Below are 23,590 nucleotides of genomic sequence, written 5' to 3' on the forward strand. Positions count from 1 at the left end.
TTCATGCGGTGAAAACAGTATGAATGAGCTACTCTGTGATTAATGGCAGCGTACTGTACCTCCTCCCCTGTTTTAGACTGGTCTGCGTTGTCTTGCTCTTTCTTCAGCAGCTTAAGGAGATACTCGGCTCTCGCTTGCAACTGCTTGCCTTGAGGCTTCTTGCTTGGATCCGCTGGGAGAATCTGTGCAGTGAGGAGTAAATGTTAGGATCGATACATGCTTATTGTGGTGCTTATTGTGGTGCTAATGAAGACAAAGAGAGAAATACAGCTGCATTCTCAACTTTTTGACCAGATCTTGACAGATAAAAACATATTTTTCCAAGCTTTTACAATATCTAAACAGGTTAGTTCTGGTCCAAATGCACAAAATTAATGTATTCATTGAAGCTGATTGCGTGTTTATGTTTATGTTTTTATATTTTGATTTTTATTCATCTCCAATTTAGTGATTAAGGTAGAAATTAGACATTTGCCTTATCAGCGAGTTTAAGGTCAGGATCCGTCTTGATTAGATCCCAGTTGCCAAAGCCGTGCTCATAGGTACCGAGCAAGAGCTGAACGTCATCCTGCAGATCCCAGTCCACATCAAAGTGGGCTACCTTGACCCGGCATGTCAGATTAAACCTGTGGGAAACAGAGACTTGTCAAATTTAATCTGCAACACAAATGCAGTTTTATTTCAACATCTTATCTTAATGCAAAGCCCGTGCTCCTCCTTCTACTGTATCTGCAGTGGTATCTTACTTATTCCTCTCAGCGGGATTGGAGGGCACCACTTTGTGCAGCGGCTCAAACTCTTCCTCGTGCTGGATGATGGTCTTCGCGTTGACCTGCACTCCTGAGATCTTGATGTTAATTCCTCGCCGTTTCCCAGGACCTTTGGCTGGAATAATAACATGATGCATCATTTTTTGGGCCTGGAAAAACGCTATGATTTTAAAGAACTCAAAGTAAACAAAGTAAAACCAACACACCTTCAACTGGGTTCTCTTTAAGGTGTTCCTCGTGCTCCTGCACTGCAGTCACACAGCTAGTATGAATCAGCTCACCGAGTCTCTTCAGGTCAGCTATGGATTTGTCAACCAGCTCAGAGTCTCGGGCGATGGCCTCTAACCTGGATACAGAAAGTATGGGCGATTAAGTTGGCTGACAAACCATGCAACCAAATGATGTAGCCATACATGTATTATTAATATCATTTAACAATGCTTACCTTTCGAGTGGAGATCCAAATTTCTTGTATGCCTTAATGAACCTGTTAATGAAATTAACATGAATATCTTTAAATTGTGTTCATTAGAGCAGTCTTCACTGTAATACAAAAAATGTTTAATACTAGGGCTGTCAAAGTTAACGTGATAATAACGCGTTAACACAAATTCCTTTAAAACGCCACTAATTTCTTTAATGCATTAACACAACTTGAGATTTTTAGGTTGTAGCAGGTCAGTTTTAAAACAAGAGTGAAAATACTGGCATCATATGAAACTAGACCTAAAGAAGAAGACCTAAACCTGAAGAATCCATTGGTACCAACCATGTCATACTTGCTTGATGGAAAGGAGGTTAAATAACGCTCCAAATTTACGCAAAATTTTGGTGAGGAAAAACTGGCATGGCCATTTTCAAAGGGGTCCCTTGACCTCTGACCTCAAGATATGTGAATGAAAATGGGTTCTCTGGGTACCCACGAGTCTCCCCTTTACAGACATGCCCACTTTATGATAATCACATGCAGTTTTGGGCAAGTCATAGTCAAGTCAGCACACTGTTGCCTGTTAGGATTGAGTTTGCCATGTTATGATTTGAGCATATTTTTTATGCTAAATGCAGTACCTGTGAGGGTTTCTGGACAATATTTGTCATTGTTTTGTGTTAATTGATTTACGATGATAAATATATACATACATTTGCATAAAGCAGCATTTTTTGCCCACTCCCATGTTGATAAGAATATTAAATACTTGACAAATCTCCCTTTAAGGTACATTTTGAACAGATTAAAAATGTGAGATTAATTTGCAATTAACTATGGACAATCATGCGATTAATCGCGATTAAATATTTTAATCGATTGACAGTTAAAACTACTACTACAACTAAAAAGTTTACCTGCGGATCTCTGCGTCTGTGAAACCCTCCACGTTGTTTTTGCGGGCTCTGGGTCGGCCTCTCTTCTTTGGCTTCTTGTCGTCATCGCTATCATCAGTCTCACTCTCGGAGCCTGAGGAGCGGTTCTTCAGCTTGGAGCCCACATCACTGTCGCTGTCATTGGCCTGAGCCTGAAAGACAAGGAGAACAAGAGCAACACTTTATGACTTCATTCAAATAAGCTGCTGGAAGATAGGAAGCATTTTAAAGTATGTTTCTGAGATACAAACAGTTCACTGTAACTGTGTACATATCAGTTAAACAACATTTTTCTTTGCTCAAAGAAATCTGTAAAAACTCTCGTCTTACCCTCTTGTTAGAGCTCCTGCTTCTGGGCAGCATGAAGATGTCATCCATCTCCCGCTGCTTCTCCTCCTCCTCGATTTTGCGTCGCTGCTCTTCGGGGATGATATCGTCCCATTCCCGTCCGGGCTTGTCCGCAAACTCAGGAGTGGTCTCTTCCATGGTCGAGAAATTGGCCACCTGCAGCGACAGGAGAGAGAAGGAAAGGGATTAAAAGTTGAAAGAGAGGGATCTTTACAAACTTAACAATAATGCAACAGTACAAAACAGAAACAGGTACCTTAAACTGAGAGAGAAGTTCGTCCGTAGCACTTGAGCCCTGGTCACTTTCTCTTGTTTCAGCCAACCTCAGGATCTCCTCAATATCCATCTCCTACAGGAAGAAATACATTCAGGTTTAATTTAACTAATATGTAACGCAAGTATTTTTAATGCACAGAAGACAATTGGTCGTCGTTGTAGTACCTGTGGTTCAGACTCCTCTCCTTCTGCCTCTTTGAAAAGCTCCTCTGCTCCGAACTTGAGGATGGCAGTCAGTTCTTCTTTATTGAATGGGTTTGAACTGTAAAAAAAAAAAAAAAAAGCGGCAACGTTAAAACACACAGAAGCTTCAGTATCTCAATATTTAATCAGATTTCTGACAACTTACTTTGATGTGTTTCCAGAGCTGTTGTTGTCCAGTACAGTTCGACCAGTGGTGTCCATTCTCTGAATGACGAGATGGTCCAACACCATCTTCTTCTTTGCCCTCTCGATGATGTCCTCTTCCACTGTCCCTTTGGTGACCAGTCGATAAATATTCACCTATGAGAGGAAAGCATGGGTGTGATTTACTTACTTACTTACAACACAACAATCTTTTCAGTTCTGTAGCATATCTACAGTGAAAGCCATCAATTACCTGTTTCTTCTGGCCGATCCTGTGAGCCCTGGCTTGAGCCTGCAGGTCGTTTTGAGGGTTCCAGTCAGAGTCGAAGATGACGACGGTGTCTGCTGAGGCCAAGTTTATGCCCAAACCTCCAGCTCTGGTGGACAACAGGAAGCAGAAGTCCTGGAAAACAAAATCAAACTGTTAATACAGACCCCATCGAGCAATGCACCACGACACACACCAACATTTGTAAATATGTCTTGCATTATTAATAATAACAACAAAATAGGGAAATGGTAATCATGAATCAAATGTACTTCAACAGACTTTCTTTCAAGGTAGGGCATAATTATTTTGAAAAAAAATATCTAATTGCGATTATTTTGACCGATATTGCAATTGCGATGTTGCGCCTCCTGCAATTTCGATAACATTTTGACTAATTGTGCAGCCTTATTTCATGTAATCATGTATATTTTATCCTTTTTTACACCATTTATAAAATATATCCGTCATCTGCTACTGCTCTCAAATAAAGAAGTCCAAAAACAAGCAGAAAAATGGGCCGTGTGTTTGTTTAAAAAGTCATCATACTAATAAGATAGGACTGCTTTTTGTGTTATGCTAATATTCTAATAAATGTGATGTTAGTAGCGTTAAATGATTAGTATACATACCTCTGAGCCTTCTGCATTAAAGTGGTCAAGTGCTTGCTTTCGGATTTCTCCCTTTATGGAGCCGTCCAGCCGCTGGAAAGGAGAAACCAACAGAGAGAAATTAACCTTTGAAGACTTCCCCGGGCAGCTAACTGCTATAACCTTGGCATCACTTTGCTCGGCATGCCGTTGTACCCGGTCTATATGCTCAGACTGATCACAACAGTCTACACGCCGAAGAGTAAGTCAGCAAAAACACCCCGAGTCGAGTGACTTGCAGGAGTTCGTCTGGTCTTCAGCAGAAAATAACTTGTTGATTATAAATAACCACAGGATCTCTCAGCCTGGCGGAGTATATGTGCAACAACACTGACATCCGATCCTCATCCGAGTCAAACCCACCAAATACAAGCACCCCCGAAAGCCCCCTGCACTGTAAACACCAATAAAAACAACAGTCTAGACACAGATTCTGGAAATACTGGTAATGCAGCTGGTTACACTTTTTAGAAAATGCTAGTAGAACCCAACGGTTAGCAGGGTGACAGCACCATAAGTATGATTTTATGGTCAGTTTTCTGCAAATAATAATAATAATAAAGTACTCAAAGCACACTGCCCTGTTTATATGTTCCAACAAACACTTCTTTTTAGCAGAAAAAACATATGTAATATAGAAATGCAGGCCTGAAAATGTGCCAATCCTTACCTGGAATGGGTAGCGATTCTTGGCAAGGTATTCAGCCAGAATGTCCAACATCCTGACCATCTGGGAGAAGATCAGGACTCGGTTGCCTCTTTCTCGGAGTCTGGTCAGCAGCTTGTCCAGCAGCACCAGCTTCCCGCTGCCCTTCACGAGACTCTGAAGAGGCACAAAGTTAGGGTGTCAGGGAAAAATCAAGTAGCAAAGAGTCTGTCGTGTTTTCATCATTGTTATGTCACAACTAGTTTCCTCCGCAGAGCAGAGATATCCTGAGGTGTTGCTGGGAGCTAAAGAGGGTTCATACGGAGACATACCTGCAGGTGTTCCTTTTGTGTTTCATTCTCTACATCATCCGGCTGTTTAATGAGGAAACTGTGGTTGCAGCACTTTTTGAGCTCCATAACGATGTTCAGGAAGCCGGAGGAGCTGCCTCGGGTGCCTTTCCAAAGAGCTCTGTAATTCCTCGTTAAAATCCACCTGGAAATATTGAGGAACAAATTAAATTAATGGGGAGGAGAAATGCAGCTGCTGTACAACAGATTTGCCGATGTAGTAAAAAAAAAAAAAATGGTTACAAAAGACAGAAATAAAATCCTACTTGTAGAATTGTTTCTGCTGTGCCGTCATGTCTACGCGGAGGATCTGTTCCACTTTGGCAGGGAGAGATTTCTCCACGTCTTTCTTGACGCGCCGCAGGAGGAAGGGCTCGAGGACTTTGTGAAGACTCTGATAACCGTTTTCCCTTCCTTTCCCGTGTTCATCCTCAAAATCCTCCCAGGACGCGAACCTGTTGGTGCACGACAGAGATAACAAACGTCACTCCTCCCTAGTTGCAATTCAAACTGTTCAACAGTGTCATATTAAAACGTCTAAAACCGGGACGTACTTGTCAGGCATGAGGAAGTGCAACAGCGACCAGAGCTCTTTGAGGGAGTTCTGCAGCGGAGTGCCAGTGATGAGGAGCCTGTGGTTGGACCTGAACTCCATTAACGTTTTGTACAGCAGGGAGTCGTCGTTCTTCAGCCTGTGAGCTTCATCCACACCCAAGAACGCCCAGTTGATGTTCCCAAGCACCCCCTGGAGACAAACGTTAAGTCCATGTAACTCTTCATGCAACACACGTTTTATTGCGTAATAAAAACATAAACGCAATCCTAAAGACATGCTGATCACTGCACCTACCTTGTCTTTAAGTAGAATTTCGTAAGTGGTCAATAGCGCATTGAAACGGATTCTTTTGGTTTGATGGTTCACCCACTCGTAGTCACGGATCTACAGAAAACAGAAGCAACAAAATTAAGTTCATGTAACCAACTCTGGAGATACAACCAGACTGTAATGGTACGTGTCCATGGTAAGGTTTGCGTCGTTTCCCAGCATTGGACTCTTGATGGGCCGTCACTGCACACCTGATTGGACAAACGCTTTCACTCATGGGCTGCTGCTCCCAACTTTCAGTCCATGAATGCTACCAGAATGCATTGCACAGCTGCTTACACAGACAATGAATGGGAAGCTTGGAAACAACGCCTCCTGTGGACACGTACCATAAGAGATTCAGGATTCAACATACCGATTTCCTGCTCATGACGTCACCGAGGTAGACCACTACGTTCATGTGCGGCGCCCAGGTGTCAAACTCCCTCTGCCAGGAGGTGAGCGTGGACAGAGGCACCACCACTAAGAAGGGTCCGTACAGCTGATGCTGTTGGAACAGGTAGGACAGGAAGGAGATGGTCTGGATGGTCTTTCCCAGCCCCATCTCATCAGCGAGGATGACACTGTTGCACCTGAGGACGGAGCAGAAGAAAAAGGCATGGTTTTGAAAACAATTTAATAAATAAATAAATAAAATGATGTAATCAAAACAAACACAAATGACATAATACTCATTTACACAGTACCTGCACCAGGAGTGAGCCAACCAGTTCAACCCAGCCAGCTGATAATCTCTCAGCTGAAGGTTTTCATCTCCGATATATGATGGCTGTTTCTTCAGAGGAACAAACCTTGGTCTTTGCTTTAACACCTGAAACGATAGTTAGAAACAAAATTCATTCATGAAGAGGAGAAAAACTTAAAATAAAAAGGGAAGTGATTAAAAAAAGAGGATATGAAAACTAGACCATTTTGGGCCATTTGACTCTGACCTTGCACTCTTTAGAGGGGACGTTTTTACTGGAGATTCGGTTGGTGAAGCTGTCGATGCAGGGCTGATACTTCTTTCTAACCAGAGCTCCGTCCTCCCAGCTGCACTCTGAATACGGCAAGCCCATCCACTTGCATAGATACTCTGGCTCGTCGGAGGTTGGCAACTTGTGACTATGAGCTGTTTAAAAAAGCAAACAAATGATGGTGATGAAAAGTAAAAGCACAGGAGTGTACAGCACAGAAGACCATTTAAAAACAGAATGTAACAGTGAAAAATGAGAAAAAGGGACTTACAGGGGAAGTCAATGGATCCTGGTGTCTTTCCTGTTTTAGTTGCTGTTAATAATAAAATTCCTTTTAGTACAACTTAAGTGCAACAAAAAAAAATTATCTGCAGCACTGCCAGACAAATGCAAATACAATTGGTGATGAATTCTTACCAATAATGCGCTCCACAAACTGAAACTGCTTGTTCAAGTCGGATATGAGCTCCTGTTGGCAGTTATGAAACTCTACATCCTCGGGGGACACCCTCCTCAGCCTACCAACAAAGACAGAATAAACATTCTTGAGATGAACATCGGCAAAAAAAACTAAAAACAAATGTGAATGTGAAGACAAAGAATTTTCACCATGAAGTGAGCTCATCGTGTTTCTTTTTGAAGTTGTCCAGCTTCTTCAGTCCCTTGACCTTCTGCTGCACCAGAGTGTCCATGCTCTCCCACGTGTTGTGGATGTAGGACCAGCCCTTCCACTTGATAAGAAAGTGAGTCTCCCCTTCATCGTTCTCGGGGTCAAAGCCCTCATTTGGGTCCCCGTTTTCCTGCACAGCATACACAGTGGTGGTAGCCCCCGTGGCTAGAAGAAGAAAAAAACAACTTTTAGACTGTATACATGTCGGTAAATGTATTTTGATGAGAAACGACAAGAGAAAATACGTTACCTGCTTTTTTGCCCGTCCTGGTGTCCATAACCTTCTCAATGGTCTCGCTGTCGTCATCCTGCTGCTCCTCGCCTGCGTCCCCCGTCATTTCAATCAGGTCATCAGAGTCTGTTTCAAAGTCATGTTGGTCCTCTTTATAACTGTAACACAACAGAGGATGAAGCGTAAAACATTAGTCTGGAGTAGAGGTGGGCGATATATCAAATATACTCGATGTATTGCTGCTTGTAGTAAATTACTATGTCGTCAACATATAGTACAAATTGTCGCATCAGTTTTGTAAGCCGCTGGCATGAGACTTGCTTTAGCATTTCGCTTCTCTCGCTTCTCTCCCTCTCTCAGACACAGAACAAAGTGTGCAAGTGTGTGTGACAATGAGGCGTTGTGTTTTTGTATCAGGAGGGAAGCAGGGAAAGAGCCTGGAGAAAGCGGAAGAAGTGAGGAGTCAAAGCGAGTTTATACGCGTTGAGTTTGGAGACGGTGATGAAAGATGCCAGCCTCCAGTTTGGAAAAGTCAAACTAGCCCCCACGTTGTTTCACGGTACATGTTTATACTAGGAATTACACTAAGAGCATATAAGGCTTCAAAATAAAAACAAAAAAAAAACATAAATAAATCAAACAAAAATGAATAAATAAATAAAATGAATATATAATATATTTATATAAATTATCATTTAAAAAAATACTGCATGCAAACTGTATGAGAAAAAAACAAAACTAATTTCAATTGTGTGAATAATAAGTCAAACTTAATAATAAAGAATACATTTCCAAAAAGCGACTTCAAAATGACAAAAAGTACACAGATGGCGCACACTGTGCTGCGACAGCACAGACTGTACTCTGTTTGACAGCGTCTGTCTAAATGTTCTAGGTTACTGTGTGCTGTTGTATGTGTTGGTGTCTGACAAGTACAGTGCTGTGGAAAAGATTTTCTCTCCCTGTGGGACAATAAAGTCTAAAGTCTCAGAGTGTCACTCAGACAATATCAGGACATTCTGACGGGGAATTTCAAAATGAAAGCCCTCTCAAACGTCATACGGGCTGTGTTCCACGCTGGTATGATCATCAACAGTTATGTTATTTTAGAGAAAATATATATATATTGGGATATATATATATCGTATATCGCAGCATAGCTTATAAATATTGAGATATTATCTATAAGCCATATCGCCCAGCCCTAGACTGGAGTACTGAAAACAAAACGAAGGCTACATTCCAAATCAAATACTTTTTCTTTTTACTTTTAGTACATACTGCAGCTGCCCTTACACAGTACCTACGTTGTATGCAGTATGCATAGGACATACTACTTCGTCATAACATTGCGCCTTGAAATTTCACCCTCTTACTCATACAACCGCTGTGCAGAGGATTGTGGGTCAGAATAGCCAGAAAAGCATGCTGGCTTGCATTCTGCAAAATGTGACCAGATGTAGTAGGACATCCTGGTATTTTTGGCATACTGCATTTGACATACTATGTATTGAGATATACTATATATATTTTTCTAGGATTCTAAATAGTATGGTAATGGGTATTTGAACGCACAGTAAATGTCCCTGTCTAACAGCTCAATGCATCGGGACAGTTGTACTAACAATGGATCAAAATCTCTGAGAAGATAAATCACTTTGAGTTCAGAAATGCACCTTTTCACTTTTGTTGCACCCCTTCTTCGAGTCTGTCTCTTTTGAGTGTCGTCGTCATCGTCGTCATAATCATCGTCGTCGTCATCATCATCGTCGTCTTCTTCAGCAGACGAGTCCTGTTTCCTGGACTTCCTGCTTTTTTGAGACGGCTGTTTTTTGGATGATGATTTGGTCTGAGGTCTGTAAAACACAGTCAAGAACAGAAACACAAACCACTTAGAGATGAGGAACCAACCTCCTGGATCATCGTCAGGGACTTTTGGTCTCTTTTGGCCGCCTGACAAACTGCAGCGACATTTTTTTTTTTTTTTTACAATTTGAAAATCATTTATATCATCTTTTATGATTCAATTAAATATAACATTTTTTTGTATTTTAGAACATCAGGTTGCAGCATTCAGGGGTAAACTTTACACCAAAGTAAAGGAGGGAAAAGTGCTCACACAACATGGAATGATTTGGAGATGACCAGTGGGTAGCTGTCTGATGGCCAGGCTTCGTTACGCTCTTACCTTCTAGCAGGAAGTCGTCTGGATCTAACTTTTTTCTCTTCCTGCTCACTGTTTGTACTCTCGGAAGCCTCCTCCTCCTCCTCCTCGTCTTCATCATTTGAGTCATTCCAGATATTTCTTACAACAAAGAAATGCCACAAGTTCACCCTCAAGGCCCATCACTGCTATAAACCAAATTTTTATTTCATGAAATACTGGCCACAGGGTGCTGTTCACCACAACCCAATCTGATCAGGGATAAGCCGCCGATCTGACCAATCAGTTTTGATGTAAACGTAGAACCTCGCCTGTCTAACTGAAACTAACTGAGCCCATTTGGAACAAACAGATACCCATTTACAACAAGAAGCTTAAAATGATAAGATTCACAACATGAATACAGACTGAAAACACAATGACAAAAACAGACATGACTTGTGCAAAACTACTGTATGGATCAAACAAAAATCTTGCTAACAAAAGAGTTCCGTGTAAGTGTCTCAACATGGCAAAATTGAAAGAATATGGTGCTGTACTACCAAATAAATTATAATACAAATCCACAAAGATGTTCACAGTCTTCGCACTTACTCTTTTTTCTTGGCCCGGGTTTTTCTCTTGGGACTTTCACTCTCAGAGCCACTGCTACCCTGTGAACAGTCAGCACAGCAGATTTCAGTCAGAGCTTTGTTTCCTTGTGAAATGAAACAGCACTTCATTAGAACGTCCACTAGGTGGCACAAGCGGCTTGTTGATTGATTCCAATGGAAGTAATTGTGCAGAGCCAGTCCATAATGCATATTAGTATTGTTTGTCTTTATAGTTTCATTGTCCGTCTTCAAGCTTTCGTTCACATCTGCTTACCCCAGCGCCGATGTTTAAACGAGCCGGCTCCTGTCTACTGCGATTTGACCTCCTGACCCCATACACATCTGGATGTTCATCCCACATCTGTAAACAGAGAGCGACTGCTATCAGAGAGCCGCTGACTTTCTGTATCACTATACAAATATAACATGTCCCAACTCCATTCTGCATCCTAATTTATAAGTCAGGCTGCAATTAATAATAATTTTCATTATCTGATTATCGTCTCAATTAATCGTTTAGTCGATAAAATACTGGCCAATAGGGACTAGGGCTGCAACTAATGATTATTTTCATTGTCGATTAATCGGTTGATCATTTTCTCCATTAATAGATTAGTTGTTTGGTCTATAAAGTGTGAGAAATTGGTGAAAAAAAATGTTGATCAGTGTTTCTCAAAGCCCCTCAAATGTCTTGTTTTATCCACAACTCAAAGATATTCAGTTTACTGTCATAGAGGAGGAAAGAAAACAGAAAATATTCACATTTAAGAAGCTGGAATCAGAGAATTTTGACTTTTTTTCTTTTAAATTACTCAAACCAAATAATCGATTAGCAAAATAGTTGGCAATTAATTTAATAGTTGATAACTAATCAATTAATTGTTGCAGCTCTAAATGTGACCAGTCAGTTTCCCAGAGTCCAAGGTGGCGTTTGTGTTTGCCTTTGTTCAACCAACAGTCCAAAACCCAAAGATATCCAGTTTACAGCAACGAAAAACTGAGAAAAGTAGTAAATATTCACAACTGAGAAGCTATTACTAGGAATTTTTTCTTTTTACATTTTTGCTTGAAAAATGACAATGAAATGAGTAAATTGTCAAAGTAGTTGCTGACTGTTTTTCTGCCGGTCCCCTAATCAATTATTCTACTGTATAATAGTTCGTAAATGTTCGCCAACTATTTCGATAATCTATCAGTTTGAGTACTTTAAAAAAAATAATAAAAAAAAGTCAAAATTCTCTGATTCCAGCTTCTTAAATGTGAATATTTTCTGGTTTCTTTACTCCTCTATGACATTTAACTGAATATGTTTGAGTTGTGGACAAAACAAGCCATTTGAGGACGTCATCTTGGGCTTTTGGAAACACTGATCAACATTTTCCACCATTTTATAGACCAAACCAATCGATTAATCGAGAAAATAATCAACAGATTAATCGACAATGACAATAATCTTCAGTTAAAGCCCCCCCAAAAAATTAACATACATCACTGTTTTGGTCTTGCAGTAAATGATGCATTATGTGTGCTGATGAAAGTTAATCAACACTGCAACACTGGAAGACCAAAGCATGTGTTTTCTTTAAGACTGTAATGCTTATTTCTGTTCTCCCAGATGTTTCTGTTGCTATCTTACCACCAACTGCGACCTACTAGCTGAGTAGTGCCTCAATTTCCTTTGAGCATTGCATTATGGGACAACAGTGTACATCAACAGCACATTAAGCATTTTCTAGTATGCATACTTTCTATTTTGAGTATACTTTTTGCCACTTTGTCAATGTGAACGCGCTACATACTCAAAAACCTGCTTAGCATTAGGATGTGGTTTAGAACTGGGACACAGCTACAGTCTAACATAGATACAAAAACAAAATGACTGAAGTGAAACTGTCCTGCATGTCGAATCTTCATAATCACATTAAGAGCCTGATTACACAAACAAAGTTAACTCAGTCTTCATTATTAGAGGACAGGAACCTTAATCTGCTTTAATAAGACTTAGGTACCTCCGCAAAGTTCAGTGACCTTTACCTTCTTCACATCGGCCAGGCGCTCCTTCTTTCTAACTGGCTTGTCTTTCACTTCTGCTGAGGTTTGCTGTGACTTGGACTCTGCCGACTCGCTCCCTGACTCTGAGTGTGAGTGTGACTCTGACTCTGAGGAGCTGTTTGACTCGGAGTTGTGGGATCTCCTCCTCTCACTGCCATGCTCGCTCTCTGACTGACTTCCGGACTCCGACGCAGAGCGGTTGGATTCCTCTGAGGCTGAGTTGCTACAGGAACAAGAACATGTTTATTCTTTCGATTTTGCAGTGCAATATGTTGAGTTTGATATAATTCTGTACACCCAAAAACAAAAACAACAACAACAACATGGCAAAAAAAATGTAAGTAGAGTTGTGGCAGCAACTTAAAAAAACTCAAACTCAAAGTGCACACACTCTCACTAGGACATGGAGAAACTACAAGAGCTTGATGGCATGAGTAAGTTGTGACTGAGACGGGAGGAAACAGAAACCTAATTACATCATGCAGCATGTTCCTTAGTCAGCTAACAGTCTTATAATAACCTCATTCTCTCTAAGACACACAAATCCTCTTACAGTCCTTTTGAGAAGCCTAAGACGTGCTTTCATCACTAAAATAAGTTTAAATGGAGCTAAACTCTAATTTAACAAGGCATCACAACTTTGACTCAGTATTAAAATATTTCCTCTAAAATAAAAAAATTAAATAAACAGTCAACATTTAGTAGCCCAACTCATATCCTCAATATACTGTACTTTATGAGGAGGAACAAGAACATTAAGATTTGCAAATGGTTCTTAACCATTTTAGCTTATGACTCAAATTAAGTCAAAGCTGTGTTTACTCGTGACCCCTCATCACGTTACGGCCTCAGTTGAGGATAAATTGTGAGCAGTCTAACAAAATTGTGATTTTTGTTCTTCTCAGATTGGTTCGTTAGAAGGATTTTTAGAGGCCTGAAGAGGTGAAAGTATGCAGTATCTTTCACAAGCAAAAGGAAAATAAACAATTTTGTGTATTAGACAAGTTTCATTAAAACAAAATCATGTTATGACCCCTCAGATTTATCTTGGGTCTCCTTTGGAGGTCCAAACTCCCTGGTTGGTAACCACTGTCACAAAATGTCATTTATTCAGAAAAAGACTCAGTGTCGACACACACAAGGAGCTTTAAATGTTTTTGGGACCCCTCTGAAAACAAAATGGAAGTCAAAAGGGTATATCCTGATGCAATTAAGTTCAAATTTGCTTGATATTTTGAGATGACTATACATTAACGTGATGGGGGTCATCAATGGATAAAACCAGCTTGATAATTTGACCTCTCCTGTCTGGGTTTCTCTGTGTGCAGTACCTCGTCTGGGCACATGGGGGCAGCACTCACCCAGAATACATCTGTAGGAATCACTGCCTTGCATAGATCATTTTACAAAGACTACAATTAGTAAATAGGCTCAATAATTATTACATCTACTTGAATGAGTGTATTTAAGAACAATAAAAGGATTAATATTTGCCTTAATAACTGTATAAAGAATGACCACATCTGTATTTTGGCATTTATAAAACTATGGGAATAATACTGAAGAGGAACATTAATTAATTTGATACAACTATGGGACTAATAATGAAGAGTAACATTAATTAATTTGATACAACTATGGGAATAATACTTAAGAGTAACATTGATTAATCTGATAAAAATGTGAGAATAATACTGAAGAGGAACATCAATTAATCTGATAAAACTATGGGAATAATACTGAAGAGAAAAATGAATTAATTTGATACAACTATGGGAATAATACTTAAGAGGAACATTAATTAATTTGATAAAACTAAAGGAATAATACTGAAGAGGAACATCAATTAATTTGATACAACTATGGGAATAATACTGAAGAGGAACATCAATTAATTTGATAAAACTATGGAGATAATACTGAAGAGTAACATTGATTAATCCGATAAAAAAAAGTGAGAATAACACTGAAGAGTAACAATAATTAATTTGATACAACTATGTGAATAATACTGAAGAGTAACATTATTTAATTTGTTGGAACTAAATTATTATAATCTAACTGGTATAAATGTAAATATTATGACTGGGTTTTACTACATTTCACAGCCTGCACCATGAGCAGCGTCAATGACCAAACTCGGAAGTGCATGCCTCCTTCCGCTTTAAGTGAGGTCAAAGGTGGGCGGGGCATGACACTATTCTCGAATTCTCATTGGCTGGCGTGTTGCTAGGTGCAAATCTAGCCTATGACAGCGCAGCGTGCAGGCTTTCCATAGTCTGAACTCTTCCTGTTCCTCCTCCATGTAGTTCTGAGCTGAGTTTTAATACAGATAAGTGAGCAAGCTGGGCACACAAAGCAAGGGCCATTTTGTGACTCAGGAGAGCATGTACACAGTACTTCAGTAAGATATAATGTTATATTAAGTCACCAGATTTTCTGCTGCTCTTTAAGCTGCTGTGCATGCCCTCGGTGCTCATCTATCCGTATGACAAAGTTAGACTGTCATCAGTAGCAGAGGACATATTTCACACACAGCTGAAAGTACTAAAATGGCTGCCACAAGATCACACAGAAAAACTACAAGTGTGATGTAACCTGCTGCAGTGTACAGTCAGTAAAATGCTGTGAGGGTGATTACCTGCATTTAGTATCCAAACGTCTCTGTGTCTTTATCTAAAAACACAACAGTCTATTGTGATCAGGCTGTATTGTTTTTTGTGAAAACATGGCAGCAATTCTAACACTAAAAAACTTATGTTGGGCCATAGCATTTATGCAATATATACACACATTTGTTTCTTAAAATAAAGGCTAGCCACTTGTGCTGTTTCTGAATCCTGCATTGTTCTGACACCATGCAAATGCACCTGATATCAGTTTTAAAAACACATCTTTATTGATGAAAATAGAATAGTGTTTCCACTTGTTTTGATTTGTGAAGATACCTGAGGGGGATAAATACACACGTGCAAATATTTTTTTACCATCTTTCTAATAGGAACAGCAGACAAAACTGTAAAAAAAATATAATTTAAGTGTCAAGACTTTTGGCTGTAGGCCTTTAAATATAATCTACCTGACAAGTAATACATAAAAAGCCAGATTTAAATAGAAAATATTTTTTTCTGTAACATTCACAAGCATTAAACATGTTCAAGAAAGATGCTTCAACTAACACCATCAATGTTAACACAAAAGGTGCTTTTAAAAATGATCTGATACGGAAAAATGACAGTAAATGTGTGTGATAGGGACCATTAATGGATAAAATATCTTGCTTGACAAGTGAAAGCAAACATTCAACAATTCTAAAAAAAATAATAAATAATCATTGTGTAGAGAAATATTTGAAATTGAAACTGTCAATTAAAATGTGGCCTCAAAAAATAAAAAATAAAGTTGGAGGTTAAAAGGATATGTAACATAAGCATGTGAACACTGACATAATGTCATAATACACACAGATTGAAGTTTTGCTATCCATCTAAAACAAGACAAAATAATGTATAAGGCATTCAAATATTTGGCTTGAATGAGCAGAAATAAGTAAGCATGAGCAAACTTGGATTTGCTAAAACTCAATAAACTTGGTCAAAACTTTTGAGTCCAGATAAAAGCTTACATATTGATATAAAAGTATAAATTGAAGGTCAAGGAGCTAATGACAATTATATTTTATATTTATATAAACCATCTAAAAATGCAGGATATACTACAGACCATATGTGACACCAAAACAACACATTGTTTCTGAAATAAATAAAAAACAAGCAAACAACGTTGATAAAAATGGTGCAATGCAGTACCAACTACTTAGACAAGGTCATTACATTATAGCGATAGGACATGAAACATTTGTGATAAAGCATTAGGAACATAATACAGGACAAAAGGGGTTTTCCTGTGGTCTAACACATATACATCTTGTGGGCAATGATCTCTAAAACACAGGCCTGAAACCTCAGTATTGAGTGAAAGAATAGGAAAAAAAATCAGGGTGTGGCTATTAAACAATAGCAAGGTCATTCATGACAGTGGTGCACTTCCATCAAAATCACGTCGCAAATGTATACACAGGTGATCAACCATGCTTGACAAGGTAAACAATCACACACCAGATATGAAAAGGGGGGTATAAAAGAAAGTAAAAAAAGGATCATACCTTGATGCATTGCTATGAGTCGATCCTTCATCCTCTTGTTTGTCACTTTTATTCTTCATCATGGTAGTATCCTGGAAAAAGCTTTCTTTTTGTCCTGGTATTTTACTGTCAAAAAGTTAGAGACCTATCATAAAAGTCCCATAAGATTTGGCTTTGCTCAGGTGGCAGTAAAAAAAAAACCAGGCGGTGCGACACGAGTTAAGAAAAAAAAAGGCATTAAATCGACAGATCTTAGTATCATTATTTACATCGCTAATCTAAAAAAATATTGCTCAGGAAAAATGATACAAATACGTTAAATATCCAACGTAATGTCTTTTTTCAATATCGGATCAAGCCGCATGCAATTAATTCCAACTGCGTCATCACATGAAGGGATAAGAAAAATAAAGATTTAAAGGATGGAAAGAAAATCAGTAAATTATAAGCTGCACAATGTAAACAATGTGAAGAAAAGGTGGTAACCCTATAAATGAACTATTAAATTCACGCTATATATATTTATATATATAACAGGGTTTTAAGCAAATCGAATAAAAATAAAAAGAATAATAACTTAACATTAAATTAGAAAAAAAGAGAGTTGTTTTGTAAAGCTTTTAGGCCTTTAAAGTCTGCATTAGATGACAGACTCAGAGCGACAGAGGAGGCGAAGCAGCACACTAAAAATGGAGGCGCGCCATGGCTGCCAGAGAGCCCAGTATGGAAAACAACGACAAGCTACTCCCTCAGCAACAGCACAGACGGGCTCGTTTCGGATCGAAAAAACAGCCCAAAAACCACGCAAAAACGTCTAAATTCTCGTTAAAACACACGCGGTACGGTCACACTTCAAATATAATCAAAATAAAGCGGTCTCGGGTCGAAAAACGGTGCAAGAGAAACGGTCCGACGAAAGCCCATGGCACCCTTCCCAAGGCTCAGCCGCCATCTAGAGCTCCTTCCTAGCTCTGAAAGCTTTGCCTTTGATTGACGTTATTTCCATTTACCCCACACACTCAGGTGATGGTTAAGTCCCACCCCTTTTATTATGTTTAAATGTTGCTTTTTAATATATAAATTTAGTATTTATTTTATCCAGCCCCCTAGGCTGCTTGAAGTTGAGACCTTTTACTTGCCACTTCATATAAAAAAGGTTAAAGATACTGAGAGGCTTTAAAAGTATATTATTTTATGTTGCACCAATTGCATCACTTCCTGCTCAGACAGGAAGAAGGACGACCGGGAGCCATTTTAGAGAGTCTTTGGAAACCATTTTTGTTTCATTTCAGACTAAAAAACCTTTTCTAGTTGCAATGTAAAAGGATTGTATTCTTCAACTGTTTTAATTGATAAAATTAAGATTTTCCAAATGGGACTGACTCATTCTCTTTATCTCAACCAATCGAATGATGATTGTTAAAAGAGAGCATTACTTTAGGAGATTCATCGACCCAGTACGAAGTTTACCGTAAGCACTTGGTTCTAGCTTATAAATTAGCAAACCTTAATGAGTGGTGACATAAAGTCGTTGCTAACCAAATTAATTTGTTGTACGGAATATTAAAACCAACAGCCGAGCTAATGGACCTCCAACGTTATCAAAATATTACGCCAAATATCCTCTTGTGATTTTCTGGTTAATTAGCTAATGAAACTGAAACAAAGCCAGGAAAAAGTACGATGACATACACTTTATTTAAAAACAACATTTGAATATCAAATGTACAAAGGCTGATTTTGTGTTTCCCAAAAACAACATTGCAATTTTTTCAAGTCCACAAAATTGTTCCAGTGTCCGTGTTGTCGTAAAAAAATAAAAATGAAAACGTCAAAGTCCTGTCAGAAAAAAGGTTTCATCTTGTCAAAATTCGGCTAACTGCCAAATCACTTTGCCATCTTCACGTTAAACAACGCTGTCTCCACTTCAGCAATATCCAGTTGAATGGCGTCTTGATAGGATAAAAAAAGAAGGAAAAGTCGTAAGCCCACAGTGCAACGGAAATGAGTAATGATTCACTGTCCAGCAGTTAAAGACGGTATGCTAAACTAGACTAAAATTAAGATAGTTTAGCAACAAACATGGCTAGCTTTCAGTTGCGTTAGCTAGCATTGCGCAAGTGTGTGTGCTAATCTGAAATATGAGTTTGAATAAGTACTCAGTTGTTAATTTTTTTTAAAACAAAATTGCTATTCTCACGAATTGTAATTAAAAGTCATCACATCGACAACGTATAGAAGGCTAACTACAGATTGGGGGGGTCTTTGTAATCCAGCGCCATAAGGGTTCTTAATTTTAGGATCAAAGTTGTTGAAATATTACAGCCAAACGTTAATTATTAAATTCCAATAAGACATTCAATACAACTTTTTATGCATCGCATGTAGTAAATAAAACGATTTGGCAGAATCTTGCACATGGCAATTCTTAGTACTAACTTATATAGTAAGAAGTGCAGCAAACTGCTGATCTGTCAAATTGTTGTAACGCATTGAAGAATTGATAAGCAAACTGAAGTCCAAGTTTAGTAAATGCGACAACACTTAACAATAAATTCATCAACTGACCACCAGGGGCATGATGAGTCTAGAGTTAGCCTAATTCACAACATGTGTTTTGCATAAGACTTGATTACGCAACAGTGATGTTCAAACACATTACGATCCAAACTACAAAACACTGGCATGTGAGCAAACAATGATGTATGCAAATTAAAATCCATTGCCCAAATTGAAATGTTTACCCAAGTCATCAAAGCAAATACATGATCGACCAACACATTGACAACATAATAGCATCCGATAACTATTAAAGCAACCCTTCAAACAATAGCAATTTTCACACATCTACTGCTCAAAATCAGGAAGAAATATCCCTCGTAGCTCTATAAGTGTTGAAATACAGCAGTAAAACAAAATGGTGTCGGCCATGTTTTCAACTTTAAGGCCAAAAACCTATCAGAGATTTTAGCAAAAATGGAGAATATAGGAACTCTTGGAGAAATGTGGTCTTTTCTGTAAAGTACCAACAGGAGGCAACACAACCCATGTCCACATAGAGCCACAGTAAAAATAGCTTATATTATTATCAATTCCGAAAGTAGCCACATGATAAATTGTTACGCATGTACTACCATAAAGCTACATTTACAAACTTACCCTTTGTTTATGCTCACTACCTGCTAACATCTAGGTCTTTTGCTAGCCTTAACAAGTAAAAGTGAATGTCAGCAATAAATATTCCAGAAAAATGTAGCAAGATCTGCTCAAAATAGGAGTGTGTTATCCTCAATCTATCCCAATGGGATATAGGTAACATATCCCTAGGAATTAAAATGTTCAATTATATTTATGAGCTCAGTGTGAATAAAAGTCAAACATGGAGAACTTACAGAGCCGTCTTCTTTTTTTTCAAAATTCGAGAATCTTCACACCAGTCTCGTGCCTCCGCTGTGGAAAAGATAAGAAACTATGAATGATCCCCATATCAACATACATCACATTCACACAGATATAGTAAATAAGTGGACCACTCAATGTGATTGTTGATTGGGTCTTTTGATTTTAAATGTTAATCGCAACTGACGTATATAATCATTTGAATGTGAGGAATGAAAATATTGATTAATAGCTTGATGTTCTATACAGCAAATGTTTTTGCTGAAAATTGATTTAAGGACAAGTCCCTGTTTTAATAGAAGCCTAAATAGCATGCATCTTTTCATATGGGACGCAAACTATTATTTTTGCTTCAATAATGGAATCTGAAAAACGTCTTATTACAATAATAATTAAAACTTATCCTCAAGCCCTTTGAGGGGTTTTGAACCAAACAGACTACCAAGTACAGACTTATTTTTTTTAGTGTTTGGTCAGTGAAGCACCCTGCATATTTAACTAAGGCATGTGCAGACATGAACCAAACATACGTCCCTCTGAGTGGGGTTGGCAGTTCTTGTGCTGTATGGTGAATTTATGTGCTCTTGGGAAACTCAATTAACTGCAAAATGGAAACCTCTTTTTTGTTTACATTATTTAAAAAAAAAAAAAAATCAACCAGATTCATATTCCCAAATTAAGCAAGTCATATTGCCAAGTCTACAGTTTTGCAGTTATGTTCTTTTTGGGGAATTTCTAGCCTTATGCTTTCTGTTGTAAGGACTCTTGACAGTTTCTACATCTAGGCTACATCTTTGTAAAGAAAAAGAAGGAAACATTATTTTGAAGAGGGCAGCCAAAGAAATGTGATTCTAGGCTCAGAGCAACTTTCAATAATTTTTTCTTAAACAATGTCAATGGAAAATATTCCATGATCCATTTTTAGATTATTTTCGATTTTCTGGACTGTGAATTAGTGTAAATGTTTTCCTATACATATTGATCAAAACAAGTAGTATTTAATGTTTTAAGTTATTGTTCCACAGATTCCACATTGATGCATTGCTAATCACAAGAAATTGAGGTTGTGGCTCATGTTTTAAAATGAGCTTTTCTTATTCATATTTAGGTACAAAAGTTTTTGCAATGCCATTCTTTTGGCAGCAAATATCATCACAGCTGCTAATAAAGCAGACACGGATCATACTAATGTAAATATACATTTTGGGGCTGTCTTAGAATTTGTTTTCCAGGTGTCACTAACCAAACGCCATGGCATGATGAAATAATAAACAACGCAGATCAAATGCACCCAATGGCACCGAATATTAAACTTAACGCTGAATTCACACCAGGCAGCGGCAATAATTACATTTATCTGCGGCCGGGAGGCGTGTTCATGCGTTTCAGGTGGAAAGAAATTCTTTGTAACATAGGTCAACATGTCACAGGATCGGTTTACTGATTGGCTGCGGGTACTCTTACTTCGCCGCTAAAAGTTCAACTTTTCCCTACTTTAAATTTGACCGCACTTTGCCGCAGAATCAAACGCAACGTACTGAGCTCGGCCGCCACGGCTTTCATTGACATTGCATGGCAGTTCGCGGCATGCCGCATTTCGCCATTGCTCTGGTAGGAATTTTGCATAAGTTGAACAAATGGAATCAACTTATAAACTCACCAGGTTGCTAACTTACTACATGTAATCAAAAAAATGTAAATTAATCAAAGTTGGGAAGTTTGCACAGGTTGTCAAACTACTGACATATATGGCAGCACGGGCGATTTAGTATTACCCGCCCCATCTGACAAGTACTAGGATTCTTAGTACAACTCTTTGATTTTAGTAAAACTCTAAAAAAAGAGATGCAACATCCATGCCTCTTAAGTAGTCAGTTGGTAAAATCAGCAATGAATGATGCTGTACCAAAAGTTTACATGGCAAGATTCTTCACACCCAATGACTGTATAAAATATCAACGGCCTCTGTGATGTCACCCATAGGTTTCTGAAAAGCCGTTGTGTAGCTCAAAGTGAGTGGCTCCGGCCGTTGCTATCTTGGCAGTGACCACACAGCGTAACTCCCCGCTAATCCAAAAATGGGCAAAAAGGTAGATCGTTAGTTGAGCTGAGGCAGGCCCGGGTGACGTGGTAGAGCAGACAGCTAGCGACCTGAGACGGCATCCACCTGTCACGCCTTTTATTATGCCTTCATATAATTTAAACAGGTGAGTTATTTAAACTTCACCCCCCCGTACAGCTGTCATGATCGGGGATATTAGCTATATAGACCAAAACCGTTTTTTTGTACCAGGCTGTAAACATGTTTATTTCTGCTGTAAAGTCAGGCATTTTAACATGGGATTGACTCGCTGTTGGAGCCTCAAGTGGCCATTTGAGGAACTGCAGTTTTTGACACGTTCAACATCTCAGTACCGGAGATTGCCACTTGTTCACACGGCGGAAATTGAAGCGTTATCGGACGTATATTTTGGGATCACACATTCACCAAATTCCCCTCTTGCCTAGGAGCCACAGTAAGTATTATAAATTGTCAGTGTTTTAAATATGACTGATGTGAGTGCAATGTGAAGATTATCAGTTTTTTTTATTACACGGGACATGTTATGACAAAGAGATAATCATAAAGATCGTAAGTGCTTCACAGGTTAGCTAGCAAGTCCAAAGACCATTGTTAACATATAACACATCTGAATGTTATTTTAAATGACTGAATGTTTACTACAATAAAATACATAAAGGAAACAGTCTTTAAATGTTAACTCTTAAACTATCTATTTCAACACTTAAATCCATAAACGTCTCTCTGCACAGAGAGAGACGTTGGCATTGAAGACAACTTCTGGGCGCATCCTATGTTATTAATCACGTTTCAGCTGTTTGCTTAACTAGTTTAATGATATGTCGAAATCACTTAAGAGTTAAATCACTCTAATTTATATGAGCTGAATTTGCATAATTATTTAAAACTAACCACGAAATGACTCCAGTCCAAAGACAGGTGCTTGATCACTTTCACATTTTTTATTGATATGTACATACTCACGACATTATACACTAGGGGGCACAACTGTCCTACCTTCAGACATAACTGTCATTGCTTTTAGTCGGCGGTGTCTAGAAGGTAACACGCAAATTGCGAAACTCTCGCAAGATGGTTAAGGTTAGGTACTGACCTCAAATGGTTAAGGTTAGGCATTGAACTCGAATAGTTAAGGTTAGGCATTGAACTCTAATAGTTAAGGATAGGCATTGAACTCGAATAGTTATGGTTAGGCATTGAACTCGAATAGTTATGGTTAGGCATTGAACTCGAATAGTTAAGGTTAGGCAATGAACTCGAATAGTTAAGGTTAGGCAATGAACACGAATAGTTAAGGTTAGGCAATGAACACGAATAGTTAAGGTTAGGCATTGACCTCGAATGGTTAAGGTAAGGCATTGACCTCGAATGGTTAAGGTTAGGCATTGACCTC

General features: G+C 38.7%; 1 protein-coding gene and 1 long non-coding RNA gene across 4 annotated transcripts in view; one reads left to right on the forward strand and one right to left on the reverse strand.

Annotated features, from left to right (window-relative positions):
• chd2 (chromodomain helicase DNA binding protein 2) overlaps positions 1–23,590 on the reverse strand; it is a 31,274-nt gene that overhangs the window by 5,197 nt on the left and 2,487 nt on the right. The window contains exons 4-35 of one of the 3 annotated variants that reach the window (XM_037768661.1): positions 20,108–20,165; positions 16,737–18,667; positions 15,213–15,247; positions 12,554–12,794; positions 10,794–10,880; positions 10,521–10,579; positions 9,951–10,067; positions 9,439–9,618; positions 7,781–7,920; positions 7,470–7,695; positions 7,278–7,378; positions 7,132–7,173; positions 6,837–7,015; positions 6,591–6,715; positions 6,260–6,476; positions 5,869–5,958; positions 5,573–5,763; positions 5,285–5,473; positions 5,001–5,163; positions 4,693–4,845; positions 4,005–4,076; positions 3,358–3,507; positions 3,106–3,260; positions 2,922–3,018; positions 2,737–2,829; positions 2,463–2,636; positions 2,115–2,284; positions 1,216–1,257; positions 977–1,116; positions 747–885; positions 476–626; positions 60–182 (exon numbers count right to left, since the gene is read on the reverse strand). In XM_037768661.1, the coding sequence (XP_037624589.1) occupies positions 60–182; positions 476–626; positions 747–885; positions 977–1,116; positions 1,216–1,257; positions 2,115–2,284; positions 2,463–2,636; positions 2,737–2,829; positions 2,922–3,018; positions 3,106–3,260; positions 3,358–3,507; positions 4,005–4,076; positions 4,693–4,845; positions 5,001–5,163; positions 5,285–5,473; positions 5,573–5,763; positions 5,869–5,958; positions 6,260–6,476; positions 6,591–6,715; positions 6,837–7,015; positions 7,132–7,173; positions 7,278–7,378; positions 7,470–7,695; positions 7,781–7,920; positions 9,439–9,618; positions 9,951–10,067; positions 10,521–10,579; positions 10,794–10,880 (3,765 nt within the window). In that variant the 5' untranslated portion in view covers positions 12,554–12,794; positions 15,213–15,247; positions 16,737–18,667; positions 20,108–20,165. The remainder of the gene's footprint in view (positions 1–59; positions 183–475; positions 627–746; positions 886–976; positions 1,117–1,215; positions 1,258–2,114; positions 2,285–2,462; positions 2,637–2,736; positions 2,830–2,921; positions 3,019–3,105; positions 3,261–3,357; positions 3,508–4,004; positions 4,077–4,692; positions 4,846–5,000; positions 5,164–5,284; positions 5,474–5,572; positions 5,764–5,868; positions 5,959–6,259; positions 6,477–6,590; positions 6,716–6,836; positions 7,016–7,131; positions 7,174–7,277; positions 7,379–7,469; positions 7,696–7,780; positions 7,921–9,438; positions 9,619–9,950; positions 10,068–10,520; positions 10,580–10,793; positions 10,881–12,553; positions 12,795–15,212; positions 15,248–16,736; positions 18,668–20,107; positions 20,166–23,590) is intronic. The other 2 variants (XM_037768659.1, XM_037768660.1) reach the window with 2 other exon arrangements.
• Positions 1,780–23,501, forward strand: LOC119487624. The gene is made up of 3 exons (XR_005206746.1): positions 1,780–1,790; positions 8,971–8,976; positions 23,269–23,501. It is a non-coding gene; the product is annotated as an uncharacterized LOC119487624 (long non-coding RNA).

This window comes from Sebastes umbrosus, chromosome 4 (genome assembly GCF_015220745.1).
Source record: "Sebastes umbrosus isolate fSebUmb1 chromosome 4, fSebUmb1.pri, whole genome shotgun sequence".
In the NCBI taxonomy this organism is placed as follows: Eukaryota; Metazoa; Chordata; class Actinopteri; order Perciformes; family Sebastidae; genus Sebastes; species Sebastes umbrosus.